This window comes from Artemia sp. Qi Xiang Cuo, chromosome 13 (assembly GCF_049724085.1).
Source record: "Artemia sp. Qi Xiang Cuo chromosome 13, ASM4972408v1, whole genome shotgun sequence".
In the NCBI taxonomy this organism is placed as follows: domain Eukaryota; kingdom Metazoa; phylum Arthropoda; class Branchiopoda; order Anostraca; family Artemiidae; genus Artemia; species Artemia sp. Qi Xiang Cuo.
Genome location: NC_142806.1, coordinates 53,121,520 through 53,148,346, shown reverse-complemented (window position 1 = coordinate 53,148,346; position 26,827 = coordinate 53,121,520). Strand labels below are relative to the sequence as shown.

The following is a 26,827-nucleotide window of genomic DNA, read 5'->3' as shown; positions in this document are numbered from 1 at the left end:
GCCCTTTCAATTTCCAATTGAATAAACCCTTTTGAAGTTTTCACAACAACAGTTTCTATACAAACCTTATATGCCCCCAGGGCATAGCTTACAACCCTTGCCTTGAGGGCTGTTGGGGGGGGTTGTCATACTCAAAGACCTAATTTCAAAAACTTTCAACTACGTTGAATAAAATGGCTATCTAAAATTCTTGATTGGATATGTTTGGGGATAAGGTGGGCGTGAGAGGTTAGTTGCCCTCAAATCACTTTCGACTATTAAAAAGAGCACTAGCCCTTTGAATTTTCAATTGAATGAGCCCTGTTTCAAGTTTCTGCGACAAAGATTTCAATAAAAACCTTATATGCCCCCAGGGCGTAACTTATAACCCTTGCCCTGAACACTGTGGGCGAGTGTCCTGGTCAAAGGTACAATTTCCAGAACTTTCAACTGCGTGGAACAAAATGGCTATCTCAAAATTATGATTGGATGTGTTTGGGGAAATAGTGGGCGACGAAGGGGTGTTAGTTGCCTTCCAATCACTTCCGACTATTAAAAAGGGCACTAGTCATTTTAATTTCCAATCGAATGAGCCCCTTTTGAAGTTTCTACGACAACACTTTCTATAGAAACCTCACATGCCCCCAGGGCATCACTTACAACCCTTGCCCCGAGGAATGTGGGGGAGGGGGTTGTCATCCTAAAAGACCTAATTTCCAGAACTTTCAACCGTGTTGAACAAAATAGCTATCTCAAAATTTTGATTTCATGTGTTTGGGGAAGAGGTGGGCGTGAGAGGGAGGGGGTTTAGTTGCCCTCCAATCACTTTTTACTATTAAAAAGGACACTAGCCCTTTGAATTTCCAATCGAATGAGCCTTTTTTGAAATTTCTACAACAACGCTTTCTATAAAAATCTTATATGCCCCTAAGGCATAACTTACAACCCTTGGCCTGAGGGCTGTGGGGGAATGTCCTCTTCAAAAACATAAGTTCTATCTGGAAATTAACTACGCTGAACAAAATGGCTATCTCAAAATTTTGATTGGATGTGTTTTGGGAAATGGTGGGCGTGGAAGGGGTGTTAGTTGCCTTCCAGTCACTTTCGACTATTAAAAAGGGCAAAAGCCACTCCAATTTCCAATTGAATGGGCCCTTTTCGAAGTTTCTACGACAACTTCTTTGATACGAAGTGGCCAGCTCTAAAGGAAAAAATGATAAATAATACATTTTGCCAACATCGTTCTTATATGCCCACAGGGCATAAATTAAAGCCCTTGCCCTGAGGGTTGTGGGGGAGTGTCCTCCAAAAAAACATAATTTCTATTTGGAAATCAACTAAGCTGAACAAAATGGCTATCTCAAAATTTTGATTGGATGTGTTTGGGGAAATGCTGGCCATGGAAGGGGTGTTAGTTGCCTTTCAATCACTTTCGACTATTAAAAAGGGCACAAGCCACGCCAATTTGCAATCGAATGATCCCTTTTCGAAGTTTCTACGACAAATCCTTCGATACGAAGTGCCCTGTTGTAATGGAAAAAAAATAATACATTGCGCCAAAATCGTCCTTTACTTAGGCAGCGCAATATTGCGCTGCCTATGATAGAGAACGCTAAAAAAGGAGCATCGATCGGTGATAGAACTTTGAATTCTAGGTTATTTTTTTTCTTCCAGCACGTAACAAACGAGCAATTGGGAAGAGCAAAAGGCATACAAAAATACTGTTAAACAAGGGGCAATTATATAGTGGTTAGGACTCTTTGTCGTCCCCATTGTAACCAACGTTGGAATCTCGGTTAAGACCCATTTTTTTGAAATGGGTATTCACTTTCTAGCGCTCCTCAGGCGGTGAAGAAAAGAAGAAGAGGAGGAATAAAAAGGAGGAGCTTCATTGCTTCCATACAAAAAAATGATTTGGTGGGGGACTGTAATTATCCTCTACAAGGTTTTTGACCATAGTGATTCTACTACTACTACTAACAACTCACCGCAGCACCAAGCCGCCTGAGGCCAACACAGCTACGCACGCTTCTCCTCCACCCCAATCTATTCAAAACCTCCTTTTTTACACCCACCCACGAAGCTTTAATTTCCTTTAAATCTTTCTTTATGACGTCCTCCCACCCCAAACGGGGACGACCTGCTTTCCGTTTAGCCCTAGACGGTTGGCTGAAAAGAACAATCTTCGGCAATCTGTCATCTTTCATCCGCGCAACTTGCCCTAGCCACTTAAACCTTTCCTTCTTTAAAGTCCTATAGAGCGGTATTCATCCACATTTTTCGTACAGCCTAATGTTTGAAATAAGGTCAGTCAGCAGGGTACCCAGAACAATCCTTAAGCAATTTCTCTTGAAAATATCTAGCAAATCTTAATCCGTTTTTCGGAGCGTCCATGCTTCAGAGCCATATTTGACCACTGTCATCACTGTAGCTTCTAATATTCTAATCTTGGTTTGCAGACTTATCTTCCTATTCTTCCAAATTTTTTTGGAAGAAAAAGCCTTGGCTATTCTACTTTTAACATCTTCACTGCTCCCACCTTCTTTACTAATAATACTACCAAGGTAAGTGAAGCTGCCCACCTGATCAATCTTTTCATTACCCAATGGCGTGAATCTTTTCATTACCCAGTAGCGTGATAGTGATTCCAATGGCGTAATTTCCATTTCTAATAGTCAGTTCTCCTAAAACGTTTAATTCCAAGAAGTAAAAATAATGAAAGTATAATTTCTTACGAGAAACTTAAAATTTGTTGCAGCATTGTGGCAGAAAGCTAGCAATGATAATAGTATGAATTTCCGTAAATTATATTAACTTCAAACCTTAGATTCTGTTAATGCCCTTTTCTACTAAAGTCTCTATGTATTTGTACAAAATAATATTTTACAAATAATCTAATCTTTCGTCTACAGCTCCTCATGGATGCCAAGCAGAATATACTCCATGGACTCTTTATGTAAGAAAATTGCAGATTTGCAAAGATACGAAGTAAAACCTGTATTTGATGCCCTATTTTAACAAAAGTTCATATTGGTTTCTTTAGTCTTTTTGGCCTAAGTTTGACCAAAATCTATTTATGAGGTTTATTTGGTATATTTTTTAAAATTTAAAACGAACAAAAACTACTGTTTCGCAGTTTATGCAACATGTTTTTGAAAAAATGTCCCAAATAAACCGAATCTTGATATTTTCCAATGTTTCCAAAAAAAGAAGTAGCACTTACTTAAAACTGAGCTTCCTTGAGTTTCTTTTAAGAAATAAATTGTATAGTAAAGTTTATTGATTTCATGGCTGGTAAAAGACTATTGAGAGCTTTATAAATGAGTGTTTCAGTTTCCACAATCTACTTAAGGACTTTTATGCTCGATTTCTCCCCTCTTAGTCCTGTTTTGTTGCGTCGGTTTTGAGTTTTCAGTAAAGCGTTAGTTTTTCAGGATTCTACGAACATAGTTGAAATTTATTTGAAACCTTTTTTTACAGAAATGTTTTGCTCAGACTGCGAAGCCCTTTTTTTCATTTTAAGTTTCTATTTCTTTACTTTCACCAGAAAAACTTTATTGTTTTAAAAGTTAACCATGACTAAGATATTCTTGATTAGGCACCAAATTGCGTTGCTGGAAGGTGAGACTCTGTTAAAAGGTCACTTTGTCACTGTTTACTGGTCTCACCTTTGACCATTTTGATGGTTATGCTCACAGTCAGGGTTGCAAAATGGACACTTTCCTATGTGCCGGAACACAATGATATACGTAAAAGAGAAAAAAGTGACACATTTTTAAAATTTGGGACATAAAAGGGCAAAAAAGAGGCACATCCTTTAAATCTATGACATAAAACGAAATATTTCCCAACTGGATATATATTTTAGAAAAAAATGTCACATTCCACAGAAGTAGTGACTTTTCTCCTTTTTCTTAGTATCTAGGTTTTGCCAGACATGTCGTAAGCAAAGGGTTTTCTCCAAAATAAGGGATTTTGCCAGACATGTTTATATAGATTTCGTGCTTTCACAATAAGTCATTTTGTATGAATATTGTATATGGATTTTTTTTTCACTGTATTTGCTGTTAACTGGCCTTTAAAGAGATTTACAAAGTATTATTTGGTCAATAATGTAACTGGTTGAAAAAATAAACTTTAGTTTTTAAGATTTCAAGATAGATACATTTTAGCTAAAAATGACCAATTTTTGGATGCTCAAAGAACACATTCATGGCCAAAAAGTTGGCAACCCTGCTCACAGTATCAAATTGGTTTTATGACTGTTAACCGGTCTTAAAAATTTGCTTATTTTCTTATTTTAGTTCAGTTTTAGCTGTTCAATTTTCTTCTTTTTTTTTCTTTTTTTTAACTTGACCCGTGTTTTTACTGTGCCTTTTGTCTTTTAATACAACAATTACGCTAAAGTTTATTTCTGTTTCTCGTTCAGACATTTTCTAACCATGTTTTAGATCGATACGGTAAATGACGTCACTGATGAATAATGGAAAAAAGAGAACTCATTGAGTGGACTTTCTGTCTGATGAAATACAAATACAAAAAAGATTAATTTAAATGTAGGTAGAAAAGAACAAGAAAACAGGGATATTTCGGAAATCCAAATAAGGGACGAATCCCCCCTAAAATTCATCTGAGCTGTATACCTGGTTGGAAATGTTTGTTGGAAAAAAACACGAAAATCTACAAACCTCTAGATAGAAAAAAGAAGCATGATTTACAGTGGCGTCATTTAGACTACTTTATCCCTTCTAGATTTCGAGGAAATAATCCTGAAAATATCAATCTGGAAATCCCAAATTCCATTTTTTGTTATATTTTCAACGGAAATAAAACAAGACGTATAGCTCAACGATCTATGGTATTTCAAATAAACTTGGTAAAACCCAGGGACATTCAAGGGGGGGGGATTGACAGGGGGAGGCTGTTGCGGGCGATGTTGCTGGGGGCGCTGCAGCTGGGGCATCGGGGGCTTTTTTGTTTATGTTTGAGTCGGGAGGTGGTTGCCTTCATTAATGTTGCCCTGGGCGCCCCCCAACACTATGAATAACCCTGGCAAAAAGCAAGATTACGTGTTCTAATTGTACGCTGGGGGTGCATATACGATCTAACCTGTTGGGAAGGACGGGGGCAAAGACAAGTCTCTAAATTCTTCTTGTCAAAGAGTGGCACCAATTGGAACAGGAAGGGGGTGGTTCATTTGCTCTCCCTCACCCAACATTCCCCCCTCTTCCTTAGTTTCGAAAAATAGCTTTTTCGTGTTTCATTAAAAAATTTCCTTTTTAAGTGTCATTATTTAAATAGTTGAAAAAATAAAATTACCCCCCTAGATTTTGAAAAATTGATTTTGCCTCCCACCCATATTTTTTGGAATTGGAATTACTGCTGTTAAAATATCTGTCAAAGAAGCTGTCGGCTCTCCATAGCGCGTAAGGTGAACTAAGATTGAATTTCCATTTTAAGACTTTTAGGTGCAAGACCATAACTCTTTTTATACGGGGAAGAGAGATCCCTAAGTTCATAGGATTAGGATATCTACTACAAATAAAACGGATGATCTACCCTGTACTTTATAGGAAAAGAACTAGTGCCTAGGTGGTGTCTTTCAGGAACCTGGATCCAATAGGACCTCTGTGAAGGAATGAAAAGGGAGGGATTTCTATTTTTTTAGGATATCCAGCAGAAAGGACAATCAGATTTAAACAAAACCTGATCAAAAATAAAACTAAGTGTCCTAGCAGCGTCTATACAAGTTCCGTGCCCATTTTGACCTTCTTTTCGTTGAGGGGGATCCCTAAACACTTGTTATTATGAAATTTACCGGAATGTGGGGCAGATTCTTTGCTTCTTTGTATCAGAATATCAAGCAAAAAAAAGTCGGATCTCAATATCACATTATGGCAAGTAAGATTAAATGTCCCAGTTGGTGCTTAGGTACTCGAACACAATCTATTCGGAGAGTTGTCCCTAAATTCATACCGTTAGTATTTCTACTACGAAAATGGTCGATCTAAAAATAACCTTGTGGGAAGTAAGAATTAGTGCCTAAGGTTTTGCTATTTAGGGGTCTGGACCCAATATAGCCTCTGAGAGGGAGTGAAAGGTAATACATATCTAAGTCCTCGTCACTAGGATATCTAGTAGAAAGGACTATTATACAGGGTCTCCACTGGGGGCCTGTCTTTGCGGGAGGGGGGTCCCTACATTCTCTTGTAGGGACTTCTTATATTGTTTATTCGATCAGGTGATGTGTCCTGATATCCTTGATGAATATCAACCAAAATTGACCAGAAATAGGAGCAAGTGTCCTAATTATATCTTTTATGGGTTCCATCTGACCTATGTGGTTGGGTGGGTTCTAAGTTAATTTTGTCATATTTTAATAAAAATTTGTGGGGGAGGTGGTAAGGGGCTACAAAGGGATAAATATGATTTCAAGAATCAGGATTTTCAGAAAATTTATATATTAATTAGAAATATTAATTATAAATTTAAAATTTAGAAAATTAATTTTACTCATTAACTGCAGTTCCACAAAACTCAAAGTGTCCTATCCCTGTCTATATTTGATTTTAAAGTTATAATTATAATTCAAATTTAGAAAGGAAATTGAATTTTTCTTTGGGCCATGGATCAGTAGAGCCCTTTTATTTTACAAAAATGATTTAAGAAAGTAGCTTAATAAGAACTGAATAAGAGCAAAACCTACCAGACTTCCCAACATTACTCAGCAGGCTTGTAAGACTTCTGGATCTTGTTGCAAGCTTCTCTGATACTGATCTCAAAGCCATTACAGGAGAATATATCGTAAAAATTCTTTTTCTATATCTTTCCTCATCAAGAGGAGGATCAGCTTCTTCAGGCTCTAGCAGACGTAGTTCTATTGGACAATTAAAAGGATTTTCTTCAACTGCTGGCTGTGATTTTGGCATTTGACTAGCTATGGGGGTCTTCAGTTTTTCGCTTGAACGACTTGAGCAACGTGCTTCTTCGACTTCATCGCTATGTGTTCTCTTGCTGCTTGTTAGTTTCTTAAAGATAGATATAAATAAAACAAATGTTTTCAAATGGAATAAAAGAGTGACGTTAAAACACAAAATAATTTATCCCCTATATGAAGGGGGACCGCTCCAAAACCAGGGTTCCTTACGCTAATCTTTTTTTTCTAACAGCCTTTTAGATTGTCAAAAATATGGCAAGTTGGTAAATAGAAGTTTTATTTACCGATTGCCCTTCAAAATAACTGACCCGAACATTTTATGGTTTGCAAAATATGCAACTAAACGAGCACCAGCATTCTCAAACTAGCGTAGTCACGGGCTGTAACTCAGGGCAAGGGTTATAATTTATGCCCTGGGGTTAAATAAGGTTTTTATAGAAAGCGTTGACGTATAAACTCAAAAAGGGCTCGTTTGATTGGAAATTGAAAGGGTTAGTGCCCTTTTTAAGGATGTATAATTTTTTCTCTATGTTTTTATTATAAAATTCTGGTTTATCTCAAATGCGAGGTGGTTTCAATTTCCTCATCTCTCGAACTTCATGTTTAAGCTCAAATCTGATATTTCAATTCACCAATCTTCAAGAAATACCGTTTCTGCAATGAAATTTAAATTAAATTTAATTTAAATATATTTTTCCCAATAAAGGGAAGCTAGAGAATAAAATACCCCTCCATCGAATTTGATCTGAAAAACCTCTCATCAAGAGTTCGGAAAGTTGGGATAAAAAAATACTCTGTCGAGGCTTCAGATACCAGCCCTTACCACAAAAAGATCCATTTCCCTACCGCCATCCCAAATAGCTGGAGCACGACTTCGTAAAGGTCGTAATGTCGTAATACGATCGTAACGTCGTATTACCATGCATAAATGATGTCTAAAAACCCATTGATTTGCATGGATTACACATATGTTAAGCGGGAATAAGGCACTACTAGGCAGTGTGAACACTGGAACTAGTGGGCTACCAAATTACCTTTCAAATTACTTTTAGACAATTGGTAAAGTCGTAATTTTCATGGAGCGTTCTGTGGCACTAAATGACAGTGTTGTCATTTTAATGTTGCGATATATCTGTTGTTGCAAAGACAGGGTACTGCAACTTGAAGCTTCTATTCTAGTGAACACTCTCTCGATATTTTAAGATTGCTTAATCGATTGGAAATTCAAAGAACTGATTGATTGGAAATTCAAAGAACTAGTGCCCTTTTTGATATTCAAAACTGATTCGAGGGCAACTAGCCCCCCCCCCACGTCCATCATTCGCCCAAACACATCCAATCAAAATTTTTAGATATCCATTTTGTTAAGCGTAGGCTAGTTGATTTCCAGATATAAATTATGTTTTTGAGGTGGACACTCCCCCACAACCCTCAGGGCAAGGGTTTTAAGCTATGCCCTGGGGGCACATAAAAACGATGTTGGCACAATGTATTATTTATTATTTCTTTCCTTTAGACCAGGGCCCTTCGTATCGAAGAAGTTATCGTCGAAACTTCGAATGGGTTCATTCAATTGCAAATTGCATTCAATTGGAATTGGGTGCCCTTTTTAATAGTCGAAAGTGATTGGAAGGCAACTAACACCCCTTCCACGCCCATCATTTCCCGAAAAACATTCAATCAAAATTTTGAGATCGCCATTTTGTTCAGCATAGTTGATTTCCAGATATAAATTATGTTTTTGAGGAGGACACTGCCCCACAGCCCTCAGGGCAAGAGTTGTAAGTTATGTCCTGGGGGCATATAAAGTATAAAGTTTTTATAGAAAGCATTGTCGTAGAAACTTCAAAAAAGGCTCATTCGATTGGAAATTCAAAGGTATAGTGACCTTTTTAATCGTCGAAAGTGATTGGAGGGCAACTAATCCCCCTCTCACGCCCACCATTTCCCCAAACATATCCAATCAAAATTTTGAGATGGAGATTTTGTTCAACATAGTTGAAAGTTCTCGTAATTAGATATTTGAGGATGACAACCCCCCCCCCCCCACCTCCCTCAGGGAACGGGGTTTAATAATGCTCTGGGGGCAAATGAGTTTTTTTATAGTAAGTATCTTAGCAGAGACTACCAAGTGGGATTATTAGACTGGAAATTGAAATGGCTAGTGCCCTTTTTAATAGTCGAAAGTGATTGGAAGGCAACTAACACCCCTTCTACGCCTACTATTTCCTCAAACACATCAAATCAAAATTTCGAGATAGCCATTTTGTTCCACGCAATTGAAAGTTCTGGAAATTATACCTTTGACCAGGACACTCCCTCCACGGTCTTCAGGGCAAGGGTTATAATATATGCCCTGGGGGCATATAAGGTTTGTATTGACATCTTTGTCGTAGAAACTTGAAAAAGGGCTCATTTGATTGAAAATTCAAAGGGCCAGTGCCCTTCTTAATAGACGAAAGTGATTTGAGGGCAACTAACCTCCCCTCTCGCGCCCACCTTCTCCCCAAACACATCCTATCAAAACTTTTCGATGGCCATTTTATTCAAAGTGGTTGAAAGTTTTGGGAATTAGGTCTTTTAGGATGATAAACCTCTCAGAGCCGTCAGTGCAAGGGTTGTAAGTTATGCCCAGGGGGAATATAAGGTTTTTATTGAAAGCGTTGTCGTAGAAACTTAAAAATGGCTGTTTTGATTGGAAATTGAAAGTGCCAGTGCCTTTTTTAATAGTTGAAAGTGATTGGAGAGCAACTAACGGCCCTCTCACGCCCACCTTTTCCCCAAACACATCCAATCAAAATTTTTACATGGCCATTTTGTTTAACGTAGTTGAAAGTTCTGGAAATTAGGTCTTTGGGGATGACAACCCCCCCCCCCCACCGCCCTCAGGGCAAGGGTTGTAAGTTATGCCCTGGGGCATATAAGGTTTTTATTGAAAGTACTGTCGTAGAAACTTCAAAACGGCTGTTTTGATTGGAAATTGAAAGTGCTAGTGCCTTTTGTAATAGTTGAAAGTGATTGAAGAGCAATTAAAGCCCTTTCACGCCCACCTTTTCCCCAAACACATCCAATCAAAATTTTGACATGTCCATTTTGTTTAACGTAGTTCAAAGTTCTAGAAATTAGGTATTTGAGGATGACAACCCCCCTCACAGACTTTAGAGTAAGGATTGTAATTTATGCCCTAGGGGCATATAAGGTGTTAATAGAAAGCGTTGTCGTAGAAATTCAAAAAGGACTCATTCGATTGGAAATCAAAAGGCCTAGTGCCCTTTTTAATAGTCGAAAGTGATTGGAAGGCTTGACATTTTTATAGTAAAGATCGATGTGGGTACAATGTATTTTTTTTTTGTTTAGACAGGACAACTTCGTTTCGAAGGAGTTCGTGTCGTAGGAAATTCGAGAAGGGCTCATTCGATTGAAAATAGAAAGGGCTGATGCCCTTTTTAATAGTCGAAAGCCATTGGAGGGCAACTAATCCCCCTCCCACGCCCACCCTCCCATTTGCCCATTATGTTTAAAAACTAAATGTTGCCTTAAGATTAAATCTAAATACACTGTGCTAATGCTAATTCCCAATAAGGCATCTCAGCAGTGTCCCATAAACGACTGGGGTATTATGTTCAAACTTTCGGGGCTACTTCTTCTCTTAAAATTTAACCAAATCAAAATAGCGTAAGTGTATCAAAGCTATCAAAGAAAGTAAACAGATTTTTTGGCGAATAGTATCAAGTTTTCCACTTCAGGTCAACTAGTGGAGGTATGAAACTAAATTAAACACTTCTATTTGTGTCCAGACTTTTAAAAGGGTGTATGCTGTTAAAAATTGCTGAAAATTGTTATCCAGCATACAAATAGCAGCCCAAACTATAAAGTCTTCAAAAAACGAAAAGATTATGTTCTTTTTCCCTGAAAAGACTATGTCAATATAAAACGAACAGAAATTAATTAGAATAACTTTTTCCACAAAATAAGCTTTTAAAAGAAAAGTAAAGAACTCCATTAAACCAAAAATGAGCAAAAAGAAAATCAAATAATCTACCCAGCGTGAAACTACCACAAATCAGAATCGATAAATAAATGAAACCCAAAACGAACAGAAATTACAATAAATAACCGAGTCAAACTCAAAACGAGGAGAAATTAACATGAGTTGGGGTCAAAACCCCTATGCCTTCCCAAGGCCAGAACACAATTTGCACTTAACTGAAAAAAAAATACAAATGAATGTGCATAGTCAGTTTAATATACGTATACTGATATTTAATAATCAAAATGTTAATATTATTTGATTTATTAAAGTTATAAAAGTAAAAACATTTATATTTCTTTAGTAAAGTGCAAATTATGTTCTGGCCTTGGGAAGGCATAGGGGTTTATCGGCCAAATATCCTCCCTCTTATAAAACCAAAAAGCTGAAAACAAATTGAAGATGGTTTTTCATTCATGAACTGATTCATACATAATCATGTTATTTATACCTACATATTCAACCTCATATCATAGGCAGCGCAATAGCGCTGCCTAAGTAAAGAACGATGTTGGGACAATGTATTATTATTATTATTATTATTATTATTATTTTATTTCCTTTAACCAGGGCACTTCGTATCGAATGAGTTGTCATAGAAACTTCGAAAAGGGCTCATTCAATTAGACATTGGATTGACTAGTGCACTTTTTAATAGTCAAAAGTGATTGGAGGGAAACTAGCCCCCCCCCCTCACGCCCATCATTCCACCAAACACATCCAATCAAAATTTTTTTCAGCGTAGTTGATTTCCAGATAGAAAATATATTTTTGAGGAGGACACTCCTCCACAACCCTCGGAACAAGGGTTTTAAGTTATGCTATGAGGGCATATAAGAACGATGTTGGAACAATGTATTATTTATTATTTTTTTCCTTTAGAGCAGGGCTCTTCGTATCGAAGAAGTTGTCGTAGAAACTTCGAAAAGGGCTCATTCAATTGGAAATTGGTGTGGATTGTGCCCTTTTAATATCCAAAAGTGATTCGAAGGCAACTAACACCCCTTCCAGGCCCACCATTTCTCGAATCACATCGAATCAAAATTTTTAGACACCCATTTTGTTCAGCGTAGTTGATTTCCAGATAGAAAATATGTTTTTGAGGAGGACACTCCCCCAAAGCCTTCAGGGCAAGGGTTGTAAGTTATGCTCCAGGGGCATAGCAGGTTTTTATAGAAGGCCTTGTCGTAGAAACTTCAAAAAAGGCTCATTCGATTGGAAATTCAAAGGGCTACTACCCTTTTTAATAGTCAAAAGTGATTAGAGGGTAACTAGCCCCCCCACGCCCATCATTCCCCCAAACACATCCAATCAAAATTTTGTTCAGCATAGTTGATTTCCAGATAGAAAATATGTTTTTGAGGAGGACACTCCTCCACAGCCTTCGGGGCAAAGGTTTTAAGTTATGCCCTGAGGGCATATAAGAACGATGTTGGCACAATGTAATATTTATTATATTTTTTTCCTTTAGAGCAGGGCTCTTCGTATTGAAGAAGTTGTCGTAGAAACTTCGAAAAGGGCTCATTCAAATGGAAATTGGCGTGGCTTGTGCCCTTTTTAATATCCAAAAGTGATTGGAAGGAAACTAACACCCCTTCAAGGCCCACCATTTCCCCAAACACATCCAATCAAAATTTTGAGACAGCCATTTTGTTCAGTGTAGTTGATTTCCAGATAGAAATTATGTTTTTGAGGAGGACACTACCCTACAGCCTTCAGGGCAAGGGTTGCAAGTTATGCCCTGGTGACATATCAGGTTTTTATAGAAGGCGTTGTCGTAGAAACTTCGAAAAAGGCTCATTCGATTGGAAATTCAAAGGGCTAGTGCCCTTTTTAATAGTCAAAAGCGATTAGAGGGTAACTAGCCCCCCCCCCACCACGCCCATCATTCCCCCAAACACATCCAATCAAAATTTTGAGATAGCCATTTTGTTCAGCGTAGTTGATTTCCAAATAGAAAATATGTTTTTGAGGAGGAAACTCCCCCATAACCCTCGGGGCAAAGGTTTTAAGTTATACCCTGAGGGCATATAAGAGCGATGTTGGCACAATGTATTATTTATTATTTTTTTCCTTTAGAGCAGGGCACTTCGTATCGAAGAAATTGTCGTAGAAACTTCGAAAAGGGCTCATTCAATTGGAAATTGGAGTGGCTCTTGCCCTTTTTAATACTTGTAAGTGATTGGAAGGCAACTAACACCCCTTCCACGCCCACCATTTCCCTAAACACATCCAATCAAAATTTTGAGATAGCCATTTTGTTCAACGTAGTTAATTTCCAAGTAGAAATTATGCTTTTGAGGAGGACACTCCTCCACAGCCTTCAGGGCAAGGGTTGTAAGTTATGCCCTGGGGACATATAAGGTTTTTATATAAGGCGTTGTCGTAGAAACTTCAAAAAAGGCTCATTCGACTGAAAATTCAAAGGGATAGTGCCCTTTTTAATAGTCGAAAGGGATTGGAGGGCTGTTAAACCCCCTCTCACGACCACCTTGTCTCGAAACAAATCCAATCAAAATATTGATATGGGCATTTCATTGAACATAGTCTTAAGCTCTGTAATTTAGTTCCTTAAGCATTACAACCCTCCAATGCCCTCAGGGCAAGGGCTGTAAGTTATGCCCTGGGGCATATAAGGTTTTTATTGAACACATTTTTTTAGATAGCCATTTTGTTCAGCATAGTTGATTTCCAGATAGAAAATTTTTTTGAGCAGGTTACTCAACCAAAACCTTCAAGGCAACTAACCCCCCTATCACGCCCACCTTTTCCCCAAACATATCCAATAAAAATTTTCATATTGGCATTTTATTCCACATAGTTTTAAAATCTGGAAATTACGTCTTAGAGGATGACAACCCCCCCACAGCCCTCAGGGCAAGGGTTATCAGTTTTGCCCTGGGGGCATATAAGGTTTTCATTCGAACGCGTTGGAAGCCATTGTAGAGGGCTAGTGCCATTTTTAGATAGTTGAAATGTGATTGGAGGAGGTCAACCCATAAACCCCTCTGCCAGACCTAGCCACTACCCTGGGGGCTATAACACGATGTTCACATCAAGAATTTTTCAGATAGACCATTTTGTTCCACGTTGCAGAAAGTTCTGGAAATTAGGTCTATTGAGGATCGACACGCCCCCAGCCCTCAGGCGCATGGGTTGTAAGTTAATGCCCTTCGTGGAGCATAGTTAGGTTAGATAGATATGAGTTGTCGAGGAAATACTTCCAAAGAGGGCTCATTCAGTTGGAAAGGTTTTAAGAGGGCTAGTGCCCTTTTTAATAGTTGAAAGTGATTGGAGGGCAACTAACCCCCCTCTCACGCCCACCTTTTCCCCAAACACATGCAATAAAAATTTTAAGATAGCCATTTTGCTCAACGTAGTTGAAAGTTCTGGAAATTAGGTCTTTGATGCTGACAACACTCCCCCCTACAACCCTCAGGGCAAGGGTTGTAAGTTATGCCCTGCGGGCATATAAGGTTTTTAATGAAAGTGTTGTCGTATAACCTTCAGAAGGGATCATTTGATTGGAAATTGAAAGGGCTAGTGCCTTTTTTAATAGTTTGAAAGTAATCGGAGAGCGACTAACGCCCCTCTCACGCCCACCATTTTCCCAGACACATCCAATCAAAATTTTGAGATAGCCATTTTATTTAACCTTGTTGAAAGTTCTGGAAATTGGGTCTTAGAGGATGACCATCACCCTCACAGCCCTTAGGGTAAGGGTTGTAATTTATGCCCTGGGGGCATATAAAGTGTTTATAGAAAGTGTTGTCGTAGAAACTCAAAAAGGGCTCATTCGATTGGAAATCGAAAGGCCTAGTGCCCTTTTTAATAGTCGAAAGTGATTGGAAGGCTTGACATTTTTATAGTAAAGATCGATGGGGGTATAATGTACTATTTTTTTGTTTTTGTTATTGTTTAGACCAGGGCACTTTGTATCGAAGGAGTTGTCGTAGGAACTTCGAAAAGGGCTCATTCCATTGAAAATAGAAAGGGCTGATGTCTGTTTTAATAGTCGAAAGTGACTGGAGGGAAACTAATCCCCCTCCCACGCCCACCCTCCCATTTGCCTTCATATTTAAAAACTAAATGTTGCCATAAGATTAAATCAAAATGCACTGTGTTAATGCTAATTCCCAATAAGGCATCTCAGCAGTATCCCAAGAACGACTAAGGGTATTATGTTCAAACTTTAAGGCATAGGGAAGGCATAGGTGTTTTGAGCTCAACTTATGTTAATTTTTGCTCGTTTTGAGTTTGACTCGGTTATTTATTATAATTTCTCTTCATTTTGGGTTTCATTTATTTATCGATTCTGTTTTGTGGTAGTTTCACGCTTGGTAGATTATTTGATTTTATTTTCGCTCATTTTTTGTTTAATGGAGTTCTTTACTTTTCTTTGAAAAACTTATTTTGTGGAAAAATTTTTTTTAATTAATAAAACAAAAAGATAGCCAAGAGCTGAGAAGATAGCCTAGAAGATATCCGAGAGCCCCACTTATCCTGCTTATACGTTCTTATACGTACATACCCAACCTCATATAGAACAAAAAGGTTGAAACGAATTTTAGATGGTTTTTCATTTACGAGCTGACTTATACATACTTAAGCTAATTATATGTTTTTATGTGTACATATCCAACCTCACACAAAACAAAAAGATTATAACAAATTTAAGATGGTTTCTCATTTATGAGCTGACTCATACATACTTATGCTACTTATACGTATTTATATTTACATATCCAGCCTCATATAAAACAAAAAGTTAAAAACAAACTTAAGATGATTTTTCATGCGTGAAGTGATTCGTACATAATTATGCTACTTATACGTACATATTCAACCTCATATAAACCAAGAAGATAGCCGAGAGCCGAGAAGATAGCCAAGAGGCCCACTTTTGCTACTCATGCGTACTTACACGTACAAACCCAGCCTCATTTAAAATAAAAAAGTTAGAACAAATTTAAGATCATTTTCTATTCATGAGCTAACTCGTACGTACTTATGCTACATATACGTACTTATACGCACGTATCCAACTTCCTATAAAGCAAAAAAGCTTTAAAAAATTTAAGATGCTTTATATTATTCATGAGCTGACTCATACATACTTATGCTACTTATACGTACTTACAAGTTCATATCCATCCTCATATAAAACAAAAAGGTTAAAACAATTTTAAGATGGTTTTTAATTCATGAGCTGACTCAAACATAGTTATGCTACTTATACGTACTTAAACTTACATATCCAACCTCATATAAAACAAAAAAGGTTAAAAAAAATTTAAGATGCTTTATTTTATTCATGAGCTGACTCATACATACTTATGCTACTTATACGTACTTATACGGTCATATCCATCCTAAAATATAAAACAAAAAGGTTAAAACAATTTTAAGATGGTTTTTCATTCATCAGCTGACTCAAACATAATTATGCTACTTATACGTACTTAAACTTATATATCCAACCTCATATAAAACAAAAAAAGGTAAAAAAAATAATATGGTTTTTCTTTCATGAGCTGACTCATACACACTTATGCTACTTATACGTGCTCATGGGCGTAGAGGAGGAGAGAGGGCAGCTGCCCCCCTAAAACTTCAAATTTACACTAGATATTTACGAGAAATTCCATATATTGGACTTTTTCTGTTGGATATTCACTGGTAGATGCTTGAAAAAGCGGGAAATAAATAGAAATTTCAAAATATCGTTTTCGGTATCAATATTTACGTTTCAATATTCAATATTGATTTTTGGTCCGAAATACAGATAGGAGACTAACCCATGATCGGCAGGTTTTGTCTTTTTTAATTCTCCAGGAATTGATTCAAACGGGATAAGAAATTGTTGAGTATGCCAAAGCAAAGACAACTAATTCAATGCCATCCTTGAAAAAGACACTCAGAAATACTCCACCACTTTTCCACCTGGATGCTTCTCTATATAAGCGTTCAAGTGCCAAATCTGGCCCATCCTGGTACTGATTCTGCCATCTCTGGCTTACACTCGGCTACCTGATCAAAGATACAGAAAAGTGGCCAGGGAAACACTAATGCTTTTTTTTGCTACAAAATTATGAACGAAAATGGTCAGCATAAAAAATAAGAAAAACAATTTCAGTAAGGTTAAAAAAAACTAAACAGTATTAATTTCAAATTATAAATTGACTGATCAACACCAAAAGTAAGCTGCTCCGCTAATCTTATTGTTCCACCTGTCAGTTATTGCAGTTTCATTTCTGAGCAGACCGATTAGACTTGTTCGAGGTCTTCGACAATGATCTGTATTAAGAAACATCCTGTTTAATACCCTGACATCCGGAATAACAAAACACGTTGCTGGAGGATTCAGTATTAATCTATGCAACCTCAGCCTGCTTTCGTGTTCTGACGACCTGCTGATGTTAAGCTGCAGCCTTACTTCTCTACAAGAAAATACTGACCGCCTGATAACTAGTTAGTATCGGTCAAAGGGTCAACGCACAAAAGACGGGGTTCGTGTACTTTCGTCCCTCGGCAAGCAAGCAGCAAAGCAGTGGTCCTACATACATATGTGTTTCGTTGGGTGAACAAACGAAAATTTCCCCTGGAAATACCATGAAGTACCTGCGAATAACGTACAGTCATGATATCAGAAGCGCTCGTTTACTAATAATCGAAAAAATTACTAAGAGTATTCGATCAAGTTACGGTTAGCTTGTCTCTCTGAAATTTGGCTTGAACAGGAAGATTCTTGCAAAGCTTTACGCAGCGGTTGTTTTCCCTCACCTGTTTTATGCATCTCTGCTATGAGACTGGTTCACGCAAACTGAAAGTCTAAAAATCCGGTCTGTGTACTGCATAAGCCCCAAGTCTTTGATACCCGCTCTACAAGAGAAACACATTTGTTCTAAGATCTCAAAATATGGCAGATCCAATTGTCGTTGTGCCGTCTACTGAAAACACTGTTCGTTGGAAACACTGTTCGAGGTTTTGCCTCTACATCCGATCTTCGCGTGCGAATGAAGAAGTTACTACTTGATTTTGCCCTTTGATTCTATTTGCTCTTGTTTTTTCCTTTTCTTCTTTTGTATTACTCCGCTTTTCTTTTTTTTTTGTATCAGCGGGTAAAAATAAAATTATTATTATTATTATTTCAACTTCTGTCTTTAAGATATTATCCGTCTCCTCAGTTAGCGGAAAGTCTCTTACTCCAGTCTCCTTCAGAAAGTGGACCTTAAGTTCTTCATTTGCTACTTTTCTGATAATGATAATATAGTGAATAGGATTCCCTTTTTTGCTCTTCAGCTAAAACCAGAATGTAATAGCCAGCCTTGACTTTCTCAGTCTCTAATTGAAAGTTACTGGTAGGGGGCTTCAACTTTCATACTGGAGTCTGAAGACTTGTTGTATACAGCCTCATCTACGTCAGAATCGTTACTCCAACTGCAACTCTTGTTCCGAGAAATATACCTTTTGCTTTTTAGCCTTTTTACTTCTCTGATTTTCTTCCTTTCCAGGACTAGGGCCTTTGCTTCTCATTTGGAGACAGAACCTGTACTGCGTCCGCCTCAGGGTCTATGTTAAAGAAGGAGTCTAAATATCGCACAGGACTTGCGCTGAGCATAGAAAATTCCCAGGTAAGTGCTTCACTAGATGCAGTAGGCATTCTGTCTGAGAAATATGACGAGAGGAACTCCTAATCCTTGAAGACATATCTATTGGTAGGGTAGACCCAACTTGCTCTGAATCCACTTATTATATTCTCAGGAGTGAAAGCCTTTGCATATGTATATTAATTGTATATTAATTGTATATTAATGGTATATTAATTGAATGTCAGGCAGGGTTTAGGGAAAACTATAGTACAATTGATCAAATATTTTGTTTACAGGCTTTAGCTAGTAAATATACGAGGCATAGGAAAAATAGGCTATATACGGCGTTTTTGGACAGTAGGGGAGCATTTGACGAAGTTTCAAGGAGTTTGTTGAAAGTGGTGTTGGTGAAATTAGGATTGCCAATTAGGTTAGTAGAAGTTATAATGAAAATGTATGAGGTGGTTAAAGTAGTAGTGAAGGTAGGTATTTCTTATTCTAGGCCAGTTTTAAGTAATGTAGGCCTCAAACAGGGATGCACTCTATCACTGCGTTTGTTTTCTCTTTTTATTAATGATATTGAGCAGTATTTTAGAAATAGAAATGTCCCTATGTTAAAATTAATGTCGTTGGAGCTGTTTTGTTTATTATTTGCAGATGACATAGCATTGCTTGCGAAATCGGCTCCGGATTTGCAAAAGATGTTAGAGATTTTGGATAGTTATCTGGAGAGTAAAAAATTAGTTTTAAATATTGAAAAATCAGTTATAGTAGTTTTTGGAAATGATGAAAGGGAAAAGAATAAGTTTTATTTTAAAGGGAAAGAGATGAAGGAAGTTAATGATTATATTTATTTGGGATGTAAGTTCACAAGTTCAGGGAAATGGAGTGATCAGGTGCAAATAGCGAGTTGGAAGGGTCAGAAGGCTTCATGGGCATTATTGAAGAGTCCCCTTACGCATCTAGGATCGGCAGATATTAAGCTACAGAAGAGAATTTTTGAGACGAAGGTAGGCCCATCATTGAGTTACGGGGGGGACGTTTGGGGTTTTGATAAAGGTGAAAAAATAGAGAGAATTTATTTAGGACATTGCAGGAGACTTTTAGGGCTAAGCGGGAAATTTAATAATCTGGTGTTAAAGGGTGATCTAGGATTGTTTTCATTGAGAATAACAAGATTGGTTAGAATGATAGGATACTGGGAAAAGGTGATTGGTTTACAGAATAATAGGTTAGTAAATGCAGCTTATCTGGAGGTGTTGCAGGATAGAAGGAAAAGTTCATGGGCTTCCCAGGTGAAATCAATCTTAAATAGTTCTGGGTTATTAGGTGTTTGGACTGAAGGGAAGGGGATAGGGCTGGAAGTAGGAAATGTAGCAAAACTAGTTAAGGGAATGCTTGAAGATCAAGAGATTCAGAAATGGCAGTTTGAAGTCACAGCCTCAGTGTCACTCGTTATTTATCGGCACTGGAAGGAGGTCTGGGGATGTGATAATATTTCAAAGCGGGTTTAAATAGTGAAGAAATTAAGTGGTATATATCAGGGAGGGGTAATTTTCTAGCACTTGGAGAAAGGAGGAAATATTTAGGGAGGGTAAGGGTATAGGAGGGTCCTTACTCATGCCCTATGTGCGGAGAAAATGGGGAGGATCTGCTTCACTTCATGGCCCTTTGTCCCGAATTACAGGATCTAAGGAAATATTTATTTTTTGTTAATGTGGGGACAAGTGAGTGGTTGGTTTCAGTAATGGGATAAAAAAATTATGGGACAATAAGAATGATAGAAAAGTATATAAAATTGGGTATGTCACATAGAGATAAATTTTTGTAAAAAGGGGTGGGGTGAGTGTGGAAAGTATTGTTGTATGTGTGTAAGTTGTTTTCTTGTTTGTTTTATTTGTAGTCATGGCCCTTGATAGATGTAACATACATCTATCTATTTATGTTAGTTTAATGGTATCGTGTGCTTTATTATGTTTTTGTAATGTTTTTTAATTTTGCGTTGTTATTGTTATGTAGGCTACCATACTTTGCTATGAGTGTTATAATCATGTTATTATTTTGTGTGATTTTCCTTTTTTTGCCATGGCCCAAAGTGGCTTTTATTACAATAAATATCTATCTATCTATCTATGCTTTTCCTAGCAGCTCAGCAATGCTATACAGCGATATAGTTTTAAATTTATGGGCAGTCATAAAACTTGCGGATTCCTAGTTGTAGTAGGCCTTAAGGGGCCCCATGAATGTCTTTTCTAAAAGACGACAGTATGGGAGTAGTGTGGGAAGGGACAGTTAAAAGTACAACACCATTATTTTCAGCTAGATGAAGCAATTCAATGGTATACTGGCTGATCTGGTCGTCTATTCTTGGAAGTACAGGTAACAGTTTGGAGGGTTTGACTTAAATGATAAAATGCTGCAAGTAAGGCAACAAATGGGAGGCAGTCATCCAGCCAGAAGCATTTTCTGAGCCGATCATGATGGCTCCTTGCAAAACTCCCTTGACTAAAATTTTTGGACACTTTCCGGGATAAACAATTATAGAAGGGACTGTGCATCAACACCTCAACAAATCGTGGTCAACTGACCTCTTTATGCTGACGTAATCTTTCTGCTTATTTCTGGCCTCACTGTGTAATGAGCTTTCCAGGCTTGTGGAGGTTTTCCAGATCCAAATCGTCAATATTCCAAATGTCTTATAATCTCATCATGTATTTATCATGGCCTCGCTCCATGTTTTCCAAGAAAGCTCCTACACTGTGACGGTTGAAAGCAGTTGGCCTTCATAAGCTTGTACCTTCTCGCGTTCTTACTGATAGAGTTTTAAGGCGATCCATAAAACCACGGTACCAATCTTTACTTGTAATTACTCCACTATCTCCGCTACCTTTGCATTTCCTGTTATTCGGTACTTTTATACTCCTAATCATGGCATAAGCTTATGCAAATTTACGCGCTTCTAGGGGAGTACAGTTGAAATGCATATTAGCTATAGTTATCAAGTAAAGTTTCAGTCCTATTTCTTGTTCCTTTGTAAATATTAATCATGTGTTGTAACAGGGTGTAAAGAAACACAGGTCCAGGCTTTGTAGAGGGATATTCAGCTTCTCAACTTTTTTCATGTAGTCTTGCAGCGTTCCTCTAGGGACACCCATGGTACTTGCAGACAATCCAACTGACTTTTTGTCGACTAAGACAGAAAAAAACTGCTGTTCTATTTTCTTCTGGATCACAGCCTCCTTTCCTTCTTTTCTCCTCTGTTTTACTTTTAAACATTTTATCTTGAATAGAATTTAACAGGAAAAAAAGAATTTCAGTTCATCTACTGGTCTGACAGGGTTAAACAGCACCAGAAGTAGTTAAGTTTTGGGTTTTGAGCTTGTTTTAACCTCAAAATATGCTGTTTATACAGCTTTTACAAACATAGCCCTCTTTTGGAACCCTTGGTACGCCGTGTCGAACCTACCCAGGGTATTGTGGCTGAAAGTAGGAATTCACCATCCCACGAAATGAAAAAATGCTAACTGTAAACTGGTGAAGATGGCATATCTGGGAAGCTGCCAAAAGACAGACAAATAATAATAAAATACAAATTGAGTTTAGGGGTTTTCTAGTGTTCGTAATTAGGCGTAGGCCTTTAGACAAAAATTGAACAAAATTCCAGATTTAATCCCCATTAAACGTGGTCCAATCTGATATTTTTGGTAAAAGTAGTAATCAAGACATTAAAAATTAAACCGTTTGTTAACTGGTTTATTTGTCACATTATCCGTAAGAAATAGGTAGAAAACACATTCTCCGTAGATACTACTTATGTCTTATATACGTCTTACCAGGACCTCACCCCCCCCCCCTCTTAGGAAAGAAAAACTATACAAATGTACAAATTGTTGCAACATTTAAAAAGACGCTGGTATCCTTCAGGCCAGAAATGTTTCTTTTTCCAAACTTTGATTTTTACCATTCGGGGAATTTTCGAAAGTCTCGTACCTCTAAAAAAAAATTCCGCAGGAGCCCATGCTGCAAGTCTCCGTTTTGGTTAGTCCTGCTTCAGAAAAATTAGAATGTGTCAGTTTCCATATATCATCGGTGTTACGGATAAACGTCGCAATTGTTATTTTCATCCGTCTGGGAGAGTTACCAAAAAATTTAGCCAAGTTGTTCTCAAAAAGGGGTCCGCAAAGTAATGTAAACAAGGAGGATTAATATGCCACTTGACTTAAACAGTGGCGCAGCTCCAGCATTTTTATTGGAGGAGAAGGAGCAAGAGGGCCCACATCCAGAGAGTCAAGGGACATGGGCCATAATAATTTTTCTCCGAATTATTGGTGGGAAATTAAATCCCTCCGGAACAACGCCACTAGACATACTCTGTGATCCTCCACAGTGTAGGTTAGCCTACTCTGTGATCCTCCACAGTGTAGGTTAGCCTACTCTGTGATCCTCCACAGTGTAGGTTAGCCTACTCTGTGGACCCTCCTTTTGAAAACAGCTTGGCTAACGGTTTTTGGAATTACCTCAAACCAAGTTGTGATTTAATTTAACGAATTGCTCTGATTTTAGGTTGTTATCAAAAGAAATTAATTCTTTATTTTGTAAATAAAATTGGAATAAATAACCGGTATATTTTAAAGAATCACTCTTTGACAGTTACCTCAGAAGTGTGAAAAATGTCAGATACGACGTTTAGATACGGTAGGGACGCTATATTCGACATAAATAAAATCGATATAAGCAAATATAAATAATACTGATATAAGTAAAATAACTTCAAACTGCAACTGTTCCTTTTTGGCATATACACAGTCTGTTTTAATTTCAAACCATCGACATAGAAATGTGTAGGACAAATTACCTGAAGGGCCCTTCTAACGAAGCTGTAACATGTTTCACTAGGAGAAGACAGTTCAGAGGAGCTTTGGGATAACAGTGGCTGCTGAGACGATGGATCAATACGACGGGAACGCCCGCGAGGACGCCGACGTGATGTCACATACTCTTCATTACTTCCTATTGGCTCTGACGTAATGGGATCATGCGTCGCTGGTGTCACTGCAGAAGTGACGCGGCTCGGATTTCTATGAATGAAGAGAAATACCGTTAGTAACAGCAAACAAGGAATTTAAATGATTCGAGGAAACGAGTTGAGATCTTAAAATCCTATTGATCTGGAAGGAATATAAGTGATTGAATAACTATTAAAAATCTCTCGTCGGTGCTGACTAGGCTTGCGAATTGTAATAGGATCTCAGTATTTATTATCCAGTTTAAATTTGGCTTTTGTTGAAAATGAACCTTTGCATTTCAAATTGTATTTGATTTTGAAATTTGTTCAGAGGTTCTCACTAAAGTAAAACCTTTGGTATTCAAGTCAGTACTCCTTCGGATATAATGTTAAAGTTGTGGCTTGCTAATTTTGGGACCCAAAGGATAGCATCCCAGTTATCCTTTGCCAGTTCTATTTTGGCTATCCTAAAGGTTAGTTAATCTCGGTATCCTTTCAAAACCGATAAATGAAATACATGACATGATGGTAACACTCTGTATATAATGTAGAGCATTATATACAGAGAGTTACCCCCCCCCCCGAGCACATGTCTGATCAGGAGGGACTGCTGTATCTCAAATGAGTTTGGGGAGAACAAGAGCTAGTATCTAAGCTTCGGCTTTGGAGAACTCGATCTGACCTCCTCGATGAAGTGGGAAACCTGAAGTTTTAACCAAAAATATCAACCTAAAATTATTTTTGGATCACAGCAAAATTTAGTGACATATAAGAGCTATTTTTTCCCAAAATAGTGCACCGCCATTAACACCCAATAAACTAAAAACCGCTGGAATAGGTGCCGACTTTGTCTATTTTCTTGTATGCAACGTATTTTAAGGCTACTCATTATATTAAGAAATTCAGGTTTGGCTTACTGGAGTTGAGAAGTCATATACTCTAAAGATTTTATAAGCAGACTAAGCAGTGCATAGAGACGAGTTTTACTTGAGACTGAACCTACCGTGGAGGGGAGCAGTGAAGTGCTGGTAGTGGGCGCGAGCAGATTGTGTGCCATTGCGTACGGGGATGACCTGGAACATTTTCTGAGTAATTGTCAAGGTTTGGAGAATTTAAGGAATAGATTTTTTGTGGGGATGCACCATGGCTCCCAGGTATCTTGGAGACATCTTCTTGGTAGCTAATTATTGCATTGGGAAGTTTTATAGAGAATGTTTTAAAGGCACGGAAGTTATAGTTTCAAAATGTTGAGTGCTATTGTTTAATTTGTTCAACTGTTTTCTTCTGTCTTTTTATGTGTATATTGCCACTGCCTTTTAGATACACGTATGTATATTATCATGCAAATATCTCCTTTATGCTAACTTTAAAAGTTCTAACAAAAATAAATGTTTAATTCCTACGGTTTTCTCTTTTTGGTTATTGGAAGAGAGCAAAAAGAGAATACGCCCGCAGAGATATCTCCACTTTTTCACCTATACATACCATTGATTTTCTGCTTTTCTAGCGTTATGGTTTCATCAAGCAGTCAATACCAGTATTAGATGACACTACAATGTCATATACAACATGTTTTAGATTTTCCAGAGCACTGAAATTAGCAACAGATATCTTGTTTTTGATCTTCCAAATGTTTGTGATATCTTTGAGTTTCTTAGGTTTCTATATTGGCAAGCTGCAGCCCCAATGTTAAATTCAAAGAGGCCCAACCCGGTATCGGAGAACCGACTTTAGTTTTACCAAAGTTTGGACCTTCTTCTTTAACGCGATGTCTCCTCGGTCTTCTTGTTTAGTGGCGAATAACGATCAAAACGCAAATTGTATAAAACTTGACCAACCTTTAACTGAAATAATCAATGTTTTTCAATGAACTAGCGTTGATAGTTATGTCTCAGTCAGGATTTACAATATTTTCAAAATGACTATTCATTTCTTTAAGTTAATGATTAAACAAAACCTATAAAGAATAATAAATTTGATCTTGGATGTTTCATTAAATTTACGAGTACAATAATTTGAATTTAGTAGTAAAAACAACTTGCCAAAAATACTCTCTACTAGAAACGTGAATCATATTTCCAAGTCTAGCCAATTCTTGTCTTCTCGCGAATAACCGCCTTACAGCTTTCCACTAGTCGTGAATATCGAGTGTAAAGCTAATAAGACAGTGAAAAATTAAAAAAAAAACTTTTTAATATAAATATAGTATTATAAGTCTAAATATTTTAGCTTTACATCCGGAAGCCTTTATAAACGGAAAAACTGAAGAAGGAAAAAATAAAACAAAACATATAAAGAAAACAACAATAAAAAGATATAAAAAAAATAAGGGAAACAAAAGGAAATTCAATCCAATGTGGATTTAAACAAAATCCAATATGGTAGAGAGCTGAAGTATTCGTACTCTTATTATTATTTTTGTATTAAAAACCTTTTTAAAATTTTCCCTGTATTATTAAAGATTTTACCCATTTTTAATACATTTTCTTTTGAAATATAAATGGAAAGGCACTGTGTTCTAAGAAATAATTTAAAGAAGAGTACAGCTATGAAAACTTGCTTACCGTACATAAAATATTCCATTTTAAGTAAATGGCTCTCAGAATAACCAGGGAGGAGTTTATTATTAGACTATTACTAGATTTATTATTTACTTAATGTGAACATTTCCGAAGATGACACTACTTTTCCATCAAACAAATGAGGAAACAAAAACAGTGGAAGGTATGGCTAGTTTTCCAAGACAGTGGAACAGAGTGGAAGTTCTTATAACATTAATTATGTATATAAACAGAAGTAAACGTTCTAAAGGAATGAAGGAGCCAGAATACAGTAAAACATAAATTATTGAATGTATTGAATGTGATTGAATGTAATTTACTGTTCTTATAATTCTACTTGCATAACGTGATACATCGATAATACTTGGGCTATAAAACATAATAATATAATACTTGGGCTATATACATCGATAAACAACATTGTTAAGAGTGAAAAATGGAATCTAGGATGTTCCAAGATGTGTGCGGATCATGAGGGCGCATAATATAAAAGCGTGGTGAATTTCGCAGGCCGCAAAAATATTTACGGCAGGCCGCATGCGGCCCACGGGCCGCGGGTTGGACACCCCTGGTCTAGAGGATATTTCCGTGGGAAGAGAGATTTCTCCATGGAGGCGCAGCCAGATTTCCTGGTATTATTTAAAAGATCAGACATTAAATTTTTTAAAACGAGTTTTTTCAACTGAAAGTAAGGAGCAACACTAAAACTTAAAACGAACAGAA

General features: G+C 37.3%; 1 protein-coding gene across 1 annotated transcript in view; it reads right to left on the bottom strand.

Moving 5' to 3' along the window:
- Positions 1–26,827, bottom strand: part of fid (class I SAM-dependent methyltransferase fire dancer) — a 118,235-nt gene that overhangs the window by 16,036 nt on the left and 75,372 nt on the right. The window contains exons 6-7 of the mRNA XM_089099241.1: positions 23,394–23,616; positions 6,686–7,007 (exon numbers count right to left, since the gene is read on the bottom strand). Coding sequence (XP_088955367.1) covers positions 6,686–7,007; positions 23,394–23,616 — 545 coding nt within the window. The remainder of the gene's footprint in view (positions 1–6,685; positions 7,008–23,393; positions 23,617–26,827) is intronic.